This window comes from Stegostoma tigrinum, chromosome 42 (assembly GCF_030684315.1).
Source record: "Stegostoma tigrinum isolate sSteTig4 chromosome 42, sSteTig4.hap1, whole genome shotgun sequence".
Lineage (NCBI taxonomy): Eukaryota > Metazoa > Chordata > Chondrichthyes > Orectolobiformes > Stegostomatidae > Stegostoma > Stegostoma tigrinum.
This window is the reverse complement of record NC_081395.1, coordinates 2,162,190-2,172,774: the sequence shown is the minus strand read 5'-3', so window position 1 is coordinate 2,172,774 and position 10,585 is coordinate 2,162,190. Positions and strand designations below refer to the sequence as shown.

Here is a 10,585-nt window from a genome sequence, read left to right as displayed (position 1 = left end):
ATTGTGGAGCCCCTTGTTCTTGTGGCTTTTACTGTTCGTCTGCTCTTCCTGAGGGGAGTGGCAGTCTCACCGAGCTTCTGTCAGACCTGGCTGAATAGACAGTGTGAATGGGGAAGCAGGTAAAGGTGTGCAGTTTGCCTATACCCAACTCGGGCTGAGAGAGAGAGATGGGGGATGGCCAGTCATGAACTAAAATGCGTTCTATCTTCCTGCAGCAATCAATTTTCTGGCTTATGATGAAGCTATCATGGCTCAACAAGACCGTATCCAGCAGGAGGTAAGCAACAAGTCCAGTGGGAATGGGAAGTGCCTGAGCAGCCAGGGCACCATCTAAACAACTGTAATCCCCGGATGACCTGTTTGCTTGCACTAGATCAGAATCTGGGACTCGGGTGGCTCATGCCAGAGGTCTTCCTGACTGGACAGAGAGCTCACGTCAGGGAACCATTACTCAGGAACAGGTCCCTCTTCGAGGGAGGTTTGGGCCGGAGGACGGAGGAGTGAGCTTGGGATGCTGGGCTACTAGACTGGGCTGGAATATTAGGGTTTTCTGAACCGAAGGGCAGGGGCCAGGTGAGGGAACGGCGGGGAGGGGTTGCGGGTGAGGGGACGGTGGGCGAGGGGGAAGGGAGGCACGCCTAGGGGAGAAGGGAACGTGTGGGGAGGGGCACTGTGTGGGTGAGGGGGACGACGGGGGAGGAGGGAGGAGGGAGGGCGGGCGCGGGTGGGGGACGGCAGGGGAGGAGGGGGGTGCGGGCGGGCGAGGGACGGCAGGGAGGAGGGGGGTGCGGGTGGGCGAGCGAGGGGACGGCAGGGGAGGAGGGGTTGCGTGCGGGCGGGCGAGGGGACGGCAGGGAGGAGGGGGGTGCGTGCGGGCGAGCGAGGGGACGGCAGGGGAGGAGGGGGGTGCGTGCGGCGAGCGAGGGGACGGCAGGGGAGGAGGGGGGGTGCGTGCGGGCGAGCGAGGGGACGGCAGGGGAGGAGGGGGGTGCGTGCGGGCGAGCGAGGGGACGGCAGGGGAGGAGAGGGGGTGCGTGCGGGCGAGCGAGGGGACGGCAGGGGAGGAGGGGGGTGCGTGCGGGCGAGCGAGGGGACGGCAGGGGAGGGGGGGGTGCGTGCGGGCGAGCGAGGGGACGGCAGGGGAGGAGGGGGTGCGTGCGGGCGAGCGAGGGGACGGCAGGGGAGGAGGGGGGTGCGTGCGGGCGAGCGAGGGACGGCAGGGGAGGAGGGGGGTGCGTGCGGGCGAGCGAGGGGGACGGCAGGGGAGGAGGGGGTGCGTGCGGGCGAGCGAGGGGACGGCAGGGGAGGAGGGGGGGTGCGTGCGGGCGAGCGAGGGGACGGCAGGGGAGGAGGGGGGTGCGTGCGGGCGAGCGAGGGGACGGCAGGGAGGAGGGGGGTGCGTGCGGGCGAGCGAGGGGACGGCAGGGGAGGAGGGGGGTGCGTGCGGGCGAGCGAGGGGACGGCAGGGGAGGAGGGGGGTGCGTGCGGGCGAGGGGACGGCAGGGGAGGAGGGGGGTGCGTGCGGGCGAGGGGACGGCAGGGGAGGAGGGGGGTGCGTGCGGGCGAGCGAGGGGACGGCAGGGAGGAGGGGGGTGCGTGCGGGCGAGCGAGGGGACGGCAGGGGAGGAGGGGGGTGCGTGCGGGCGAGCGAGGGGACGGCAGGGGAGGAGGGGGGTGCGTGCGGGCGAGCGAGGGGACGGCAGGGGAGGAGGGGGGTGCGTGCGGGCGAGCGAGGGGACGGCAGGGGAGGAGGGGGTGCGTGCGGGCGAGCGAGGGACGGCAGGGGAGGAGGGGGGTGCGTGCGGGCGAGCGAGGGGACGGCAGGGGAGGAGGGGGGTGCGTGCGGGCGAGCGAGGGGACGGCAGGGGAGGAGGGGGGGTGCGTGCGGGCGAGCGAGGGGACGGCAGGGGAGGAGGGGGGTGCGTGCGGGCGAGCGAGGGGACGGGCAGGGGGAGGAGGGGGGTGCGTGCGGGCGGAGCGAGGGGACGGCAGGGGAGGAGGGGGGTGCGTGCGGGCGAGCGAGGGACGGCAGGGAGGAGGGGGGTGCGTGCGGGCGAGCGAGGGGACGGCAGGGGAGGAGGGGGGTGCGTGCGGGCGAGCGAGGGGACGGCAGGGGAGGAGGGGGGTGCGTGCGGGCGAGCGAGGGGACGGCAGGGGAGGAGGGGGGTGCGTGCGGGCGAGCGAGGGGACGGCAGGGGAGGAGGGGGGTGCGTGCGGGCGAGGGGACGGCAGGGGAGGAGGGGGGGTGCGTGCGGGCGAGGGGACGGCAGGGGAGGAGGGGGGTGCGTGCGGGCGAGGGGACGGCAGGGGAGGAGGGGGGTGCGTGCGGGCGAGCGAGGGGACGGCAGGGGAGGAGGGGGGTGCGTGCGGGCGAGCGAGGGGACGGCAGGGGAGGAGGGGGGTGCGTGCGGGGCGAGCGAGGGGACGGCAGGGGAGGAGGGGGGGTGCGTGCGGGCGAGCGAGGGGACGGCAGGGGAGGAGGGGGTGCGTGCGGGCGAGCGAAGGGGACGGCAGGGGAGGGAGGGGGGTGCGTGCGGGCGAGCGAGGGGACGGCAGGGGAGGAGGGGGGGTGCGTGCGGGGCGAGCGAGGGGACGGCAGGGGAGGAGGGGGGTGCGTGCGGGCGAGCGAGGGGACGGCAGGGGAGGAGGGGGGGTGCGTGCGGGCGAGCGAGGGACCGGCAGGGGAGGAGGGGGGTGCGTGCGGGCGAGCGAGGGGACGGCAGGGGAGGAGGGGGGTGCGTGCGGGCGAGCGAGGGGACGGCAGGGGAGGAGGGGGGTGCGTGCGGGCGAGCGAGGGGACGGCAGGGGAGGAGGGGGGTGCGTGCGGGCGAGCGAGGGGACGGCAGGGGAGGAGGGGGGTGCGTGCGGGCGAGCGAGGGGGACGGCAGGGGAGGAGGGGGGTGCGTGCGGGCGAGGGGACGGCAGGGGAGGAGGGGGGTGCGTGCGGGCGAGGGGACGGCAGGGGAGGAGGGGGGTGCGTGCGGGCGAGGGGACGGCAGGGGAGGAGGGGGAGTGCGTGCGGGCGAGGGGACGGCAGGGGAGGAGGGGGGTGCATGCGTGCGGGGGGAGGGGATGGCGGGGGGAGGGTGCGCGCGGGAGGGGTTTCTGTATGGGTGAGGGGAGGGGCGTCACGTGTGGTTGAGGGGACGGTGGGGGATGGACAGCAGAGGGAAGGGACGGCGGGCAGGGGTGTGATACTGACACAGTTGGCCCCAGCCTGATGGGTAAGGCGCTGGGCCCTGACACCTGACATAAAATTGAGGTAGCTCGTGCATTCAGTCTGTTCCAGATGAACTGTCCACCTGGAACTCAGCATCAGTCCTGTACCATGGACCCTCCAGTGTGAGCCATCTGCAGGAAATCCTGCTGGGGCTGTTTTGAGCAGTATGGAGGCTGTGCATAGTGTTCTGCTATGCCTTCGCCTGTCACCTGAATGCACCATGACGTGCCATTTTGCCGTCCGGCATCAGAGGGCCCTCTACAAAAGGGATCCTGCCCACTTACACTGGGGATCTAGAGAGGAGAGTGGTGCACGCCTCAGTCCTGTGCAACTGTGGCCTCTATAAGTTCACCAGCTGCCAGGCCACCCTCATGTTCTGTGGCCTGGAATTGGTTTACACCTTGTTGCCCTGTCCCAGGAGTATTTGATGGGGATGGAGTTGAGGGAATGTCTTTTTTATTTTCAGAGTCAGAGAGAGTTTTATTTTGTTGTTAAGAGTTGGCAGCAATGGTTTTCCTTGCCTGTGAGGAGTGTGTCTGTTTACAGCCCTTTCTAGGTTTTGGAAGGGGCTGCTGCTTAAGTTTGGTTGCACTTCAATTCTACGTGGCTGATCTTCAGGCAGGTGGGGCAGGGTGGTGCAGTGTGGTCGAACCTAAGGTCGTTCTTGTGGCTCTGCTGCTGGGTTTGGCCAAGTGACTATTAACAAGTCCAGGCAGTGGACCACGGAGGGGCTTATCATTCCTGGCAATCTGCCTGTCTTTCCCAGTTGCATCAACACATGAGTGTCCCTGGGGAGGGAGCATGTGGTGCTCACCATCACAGTCAAGGCCTTTCCAGAGCAATGGGCTCCACAAGAGCTGGAGTACATCATCAGCCGATGAAATGAGATTTTAATTTAGTAAGTTTCTGTCCCACTGTATAAGTTTCTATCTGACTGCTTGATTTGTGTTTGGTTCTGGTGTGATGCCCAAGCAGAGGCTGCTTTACTTTACCTAGTCTTTTCTTGACCCCCCTGAAAGAACCAAGGGAGCTTTTATTTTACCCCCTTGTCCCTGTTTCAGAGCTATGGGATCAGGATGTGGGGAGCTGTATTTTCAGTCACACCTTGTTGCCCCATCCCAGGAGTATTTGATGGGAATGGAGTTGAGGGAATGTCTTTTTTTATTTTCAGAGTCGGAGGTAATTTTATTTTGTTGTTAAGAGTTGGCAGTAATACCCAGCTGCCACCACCCCGATCCCCCCCACTCCCCACATCCCAACCTCAAGGACTCCATTCAGGTCTGGCAGTGACCTCCCTACCCACCCCACCCCTGGGTCCGGCAGTGACCCCCTATCCCAAGGGGAACCACTGGTGGACTGGCCATACCTGTGATAAGACACAAGTCGCTGACTGGGGAGCTGAGTCAGTTCCCTGCAACCGCTTCTCCCCGCAATGGCAGTGACCCATTGGATTTACTTTCCTGATCTTATTCACACCTTTCCTCCCTGTCCTGCCCTACCCTCGCGTGTCTTCCCTAACTTCCCTGCCATCCCATCTCCTCTCCTCTCAAGCAGCTCTTAGGTCGTGGCTCCAAACAACACCTTTGGGCTCCATCCTTCAGCTGGGTCAGTAATCTAAAGAATGCAGGAAAATGGGAGGGGAATTGAGTTTTGACCCAGACGAGGTTTCTAAGCCTGTCAGCGTGTGGCTTAGAATTGCCAACTGAGCTTGTGACCCTTTATTGTTCTGACAGATAGCCACAACAAACCCACTGGTGTCAGAGAAGTTAGAGTTGTCTGTGCTTTACAAAGAGTATGCTGAGGATGACCAGGTCTATCAGTTAAAAGTCAAGGTAAGTATATTTCTGCACCAAGAGGTTATTGTGGCTGGGGAGAGGTATACTGAGGATGTTGTTGCTGGAAAGACATGGCCTGGCTTTTAAAAACTCCAGCCCCGATCCCCACTCCGGTTAGTTCTGGGAGTTGTTTTCATTCAGTAATTCCCTGGCTGTTGCTCTTCATTGAACTCTAGCTGCACCAACTGGAGGGCAGGCAGAAACTTTCATAGGCTGGCGCCCCCTCTGCGCTGGCCCCTCTGGCAGTGGGTGGGTGTGTTTCACAACCTGGGCTTGCGTTGGCCTGCACCTCCTTTCAGAGACCAGTGAGGTGTGATGTAGCTCTGCACATCTCCAGCCATTCTCACTTTTACTCCTCCAGTTTGATTGGTCAAAATGCTTACAGTCTGCCTCCTCCCAGACTTTACTAAAGCAACTGGGTGGCATCTTTTTGAGACTGAGCCACCTAGTGGGATAATTGACCCTGAAGGGTATCACACTGGTATCTGTCAGTGGGTTGGTAGACCCAGACCCCAGAGTGTGAACCACTTTCTCTGCTGTGTCTATGCAGTGGGCCGAGAGCGTCCTGTCTCCATGCAGACATTGCTGCACAGTTTACACACCATCACAGTACAGTGGGGAGAGGACTCTAATACAAAGCAGCCTGCCCCCAGGAGGGTGGGGGGGACCCCGTACGCAGCAGGCTAGGCCCTGTGCGGGCGGGGGGGGGGACCCCGTACGCAGCGGGCTGGGGGGGAGGACCCCGTACGCAGCAGGCTGGGCCCCGTGCGGGCTGGGGGGGAGGACCCCGTACGCAGCAGGCTGGGCCCCGGGCGGGGGGGACCCCATACTCAGCAGGCTGGGCCCCGTGCGGGCGAGGGGACCCCGTACGCAGCAGGCTGGGCCCCTCTCATATCCCTGTGTTCCTTTCCTCTTCCAGGACCTGCACAAACGTTATTGCTGTATACGGAAGACCAGACCAGATGGCAACTGCTTCTATCGAGCGTTTGGTTTTGCACATCTGGAGGCTCTTCTCGAGGACAGCAAACAGTTACAAAAGTATGACTCTCCCAGAGTAACTCGTTCCTGAGAATACCCAGCCCCCATATAGCTCCGTGCCCAAAACACCTGAGATCCATAAAACATAAGCCCAGATGTAGGCCATTTAGCCAATCATAGCTGCTGTGATCATCCTTAATGCCACTTGCCTGCAAATTCCCCATAACCCTCAATTCCCCATACCAATTAAAAATCTCTTTCATCCTTGAATATACTTCATGACCCAGTCTCTCTAGCCCTCTGTAGTAAAAATAAATTCCACAGACTCTCTACCTTCTGAGAGAAGAAGTTCCTCTTTATCTCTGATTTAAATATGCAGCCCCTTGATCTGACATTATGGCCTGTGGTCCTAGACTCTCCCATAAGGAGAGACAACCTTCCTGCATCTACCCTATCAAATCCATCAATACATTTTGTATGCTTAAATAAGGCAGTCTGTCATTCTTCTGAACTCCAATGAGTAGAGCCCAACCTACTTGACACCTGATAAGATGATCCCTCCATACCTAGGAGCAGTTGCGTGAACCTTCTGTGGCTGCCTCCAGGGGAGTCTGCCTTCGCTAAGGACACCAAAACTGTCTGCTTTATTCTAGCATTTTAGCAAAGTCTCATTTTTGCAAAACCTCCCTATTTTTAATACTTCATTCCCTTTGAAATAAAGACCATTCCACATGCCTCCCCTATTAACCCCCCACCCCACCATGGCCAGCAACATCAGTGCCGGCCTGTCTTTGTCTGTTATGCAATGGCCATTGAGATTTTTATCAGAGATGTTGGAGTCTGCCTTATTCAGTTTAAAAACTAGCAAATCCTTGCTAATGATTTCTGCCACTTTTATCTTTTCAGATTTAAAGCTATCGCCTCGAAGAGCAAAGAGGACCTCGTCACCCAGGGTTTCACTGAATTCACAATCGAGGATTTCCACAACACGGTTAGTGTGGCTCTGCTTGCCTCATGCTGTTGCTGTATGTCAGCATACACATGTTCTGTGACCTTTGTGTGTGTTTGTGGGTGGGGACAATCTCTAAATTAACAGCCTACTATCAACGCAACGTGGCTGTAATCTCACTAAATGGCCCTCCCCTCTCTTTCCTTTGTAACAGGCTCAATGGGCTAAGTGGCCTCTTCCTGTTGCTTTGTAACAGACTCAACACACTGAGTGGCTGCCTCCTGATCGTACATTATGGGCTCAAGGAGAGGGGCTGAGAGGGTCTGTTTCTGTGTTATAGGCTTGGGGATGGAAGCTGGTGAAGAGGTGCTGTTTTATAGGGGAAGGATGTAATGGTTTAACTGGTATAGTCTCTGGTTAGTAAATTTAGAGGTATGTGCAGGAGATGTTCTCCCATCTGTAAGCTTCACGCTACCTTTCAGAAGCAGCAGTATTGAGTACCATGAGGGGGTTCTGTCAGAATGCAATTTTGGCTTGGATAAGGATGGCAGTCTGTTCTGACAGTGTGTTTCCCTGTTTGATTTGTAGTTTATGGATGTGATTGACCTAGTCGAGAAGCAGGGTTCATTGTCTAACCTGATGACAGCGTTTAATGACCAGAGCACGTCTGACTATCTGGTGGTTTACCTGAGACTCCTCACCTCCGGCTATCTTCAGCGAGAATCTGCTTTCTTTGAACATTTCATTGAGGGAGGCCGCACGGTGAAGGAATTCTGTCAGCAGGTGAGGTTCTCTCGTGCATCAAAGGCGTCCTACTCTTCTTTGAGATGCTGCCTGTCCCCTCCCTCTCTCTATCCACAACCCATGTATGCCCAGATATCAGATTTGTACAGATCCAGTGCACACTGCCATTAACTGATCATTACCAGTAACTGAGATGGGAGCACTGACCCTATTCAGCACTTCCCTCCGTTCTGGGGCTGACAGTTCAATGTGGGCAGTTCAGCCCATCCACTTTGTGCTGGCATTTCTGGTCAACACAAGCTTCCTCTCACTGCCCAGTCTCCTCATTATCTCCCTCCGTCAAACTATCACTGCCCTGTGTGTTTATCCAGCTTCCACCTCAAACAGATCATAGAACATAGAACAATACAGCGCAGAACAGGCCCTTCGGCCCTCGATATTGCGCCGACCTGTGAACTACTCTAAGCCCCTCCCCCTACACTGTCCCATCATTATCCATCTGCTTATGCAAGGACTGTTTAAATGCCCCTAATGGGGCTGTGTTAACTACATTGGCAGGCAGGGCATTCCACGCCCTTACCACTCTGAGTAAAGAACCTGCCTCTGACATCTGTCTTAAATCTATCACCCCTCAATTTGTAGCTATGCCCCCTTGTACAAACTGAAATCAATATCCTCTGAAAAAGATTCTCACTGTCCACCCTATCTAATCCTCTGATTATCTTGTATGTCTCTATTAAATCCCCTCTTAGCCTCCTTCTCTCCAATGAGAACAGACCCAAGTCCCTCAGCCTTTCTTCATAGGGCCTGCACTCCAGACCAGGCAACATCCTGGTAAATCTCCTCCGCACCTTCTCCAATGCTTCCACATCCTTCCTGTAACAAGGCAACCAGAACTGCACACAATATTCCAAGTGAGGCCGCACTAGCGTTTTGTACAGTTGCAGCATGACATCATGGCTCCGGAATTCAATCCGTCTACCAATAAAACCTAACACACTGTAAGCCTTCTTAACAGCACTATCAACCTGGGTGGCAACTTTCAGGGATCTACTTACATGGACACCAAGATCCCTGTGCACGTCCACACGACCAAAAATCTTTCCATTGACCCGGTATTCTGCCTTCCTATTATTCCTCCCAAAGTGAATCACCTCAATGTGATTCTCCTTGACCACTTCCCCTGACAGCACATTGTCCCCACTCTCTGGTGGGAAGGTTGTTTCTCCTGATCACCCTGTAGCATTTATTCGGGACTGTTTGATATTGGTGGCCAAACTTTAGGGCTCCCCCTGTAAGAGGAAGCATCTTCTCTGTGACGACTGTTTCGTAACCTTTCTTCACTTTCAAATCCTGTATTACCAAGTCACCTTTCAGCCTTTGTTGATCTTTGTCAAAGTCTGTTCAGTCACTCTCTATTTGGTATTATTCTTGTAATTCTGTTTTGCACCTCCCTTCCTTTTCTTTCCTGAGAGTTGGTCCCTCTGAAAGCACAGTGGGAGTGATGGGAGGTGATCCCACTAGGTCCATGAGATCAGAAGAGGAGGCAGTGGAGTGTTGCTCACTTGGTTTCCCTGTTTCTGGGAGAGAACGCTGTGAAAACAAGGGGTCAGGTGCATTGATTACCAAATTTATTTCCCATTTTGTGTTCCCCTCCCCAGGAAGTGGAACCAATGGCCAAGGAGAGTGACCACATTCACATCATCGCATTAGCGCAAGCTCTGAACACCTCAATCCGGGTGGAATATATGGACAGAGGCGAAGGAAACTCAACCAACCAGCATATCTTCCCCGAGGGCTCGGAGCCCAGAGTCTTCCTGTTGTACAGGCCAGGACATTATGACATTCTCTATAAATAGCTTGTACAGATCGAAACGTACACAAGAAGATATTGTACAGAGTTTGTGTGGGTTGTAAATGATGATGGTCATTCAGTTCCCCTTTGTTACATGAACTGTCATGTTATTAAAGGGAGCCAGTCACTGAACCCTCTTTAACACTCCCTCACTTTTGTTCATTCACCTCTGAAACAAATCAACTGTGTGACTTCTGCTGGTTCCTCCCCCTCCCCCCAACCGTCACTCCTCAGTTCACTCCCCCAGTTCCACCTCCCCACCCTACTCCCATCCTGTTCAGCCTCCATGTTGGACTTGCCCATCTGCCAGTTGTCCAGTGCTGTCTCACAGTTCATGCATGGTGAGGCTGTCATTCTGTGCCTCTGCCGTTCCCCCTGAGAGACTAACTACAGCACCCTACCTCCCACCCACACACTCACTGCTACTGGCCTGTCCTTTATCATGGTGACCGAAAGAGTAGTTGCTGCCTCCTGGACAGAGCACTGTGCAGAACACACTGCCCCTGGGCTGATCTGCCTGACAGTCTGAGCTGGAACCACAACCAGCTGAATAAGCAAACTCTGCACTGGCCACAGACTGACATTTTCAGGGGGATTGTGTCAGTAATTTCCACCATGTGTCACTGTGCACCTCTCCTCTTTTCTTCTTTCTCTCCTCCTCGTTCTCTCGCACCCTCCTTCGCCCTCCCCTCCTTGCTCTATCCTTGCCCCTCTCCCTATTCCTTTTAAGCCTTGCTGTACCCTACCACTTTCTCTGTCCTTACCCCTCCCTCTCTTTCTCTCACTGTCTGTCTCCCTGCTGCGCCTTGTCCCCACATGTGGGGCTTGGAGAGTCGAAAGTCGGTTTATTCTACATGAGACGGATCGGATCTATACAAGGTCTCAAGCTGGTGGGATAAGCTTTCATGTTCCCAATGCTGCTGCTCACTGCTGGAAGTTCAGGTGAAGATGTGAAGAGCTGTGCTCCTGGAAGAGGTGCTGAATTTTCACATACTTGGAGCAGT

At 57.2% G+C, this 10,585-nt stretch overlaps 1 protein-coding gene across 1 annotated transcript; it reads left to right on the top strand.

The window, feature by feature from the left end:
• Positions 1–219: 219 nt before the first annotated feature.
• Positions 220–9,713, top strand: otub1b (OTU deubiquitinase, ubiquitin aldehyde binding 1b). Its single transcript, XM_059641528.1, has 6 exons — positions 220–277; positions 4,954–5,052; positions 5,975–6,093; positions 6,940–7,024; positions 7,571–7,765; positions 9,388–9,713. The coding sequence occupies exons 1-6, from the start codon at positions 248–250 to the stop codon at positions 9,583–9,585; spliced, it is 726 nt and encodes a 241-aa protein (XP_059497511.1). The 5' UTR covers positions 220–247; the 3' UTR covers positions 9,586–9,713.
• The last annotated feature ends 872 nt before the right edge of the window (positions 9,714–10,585 follow it).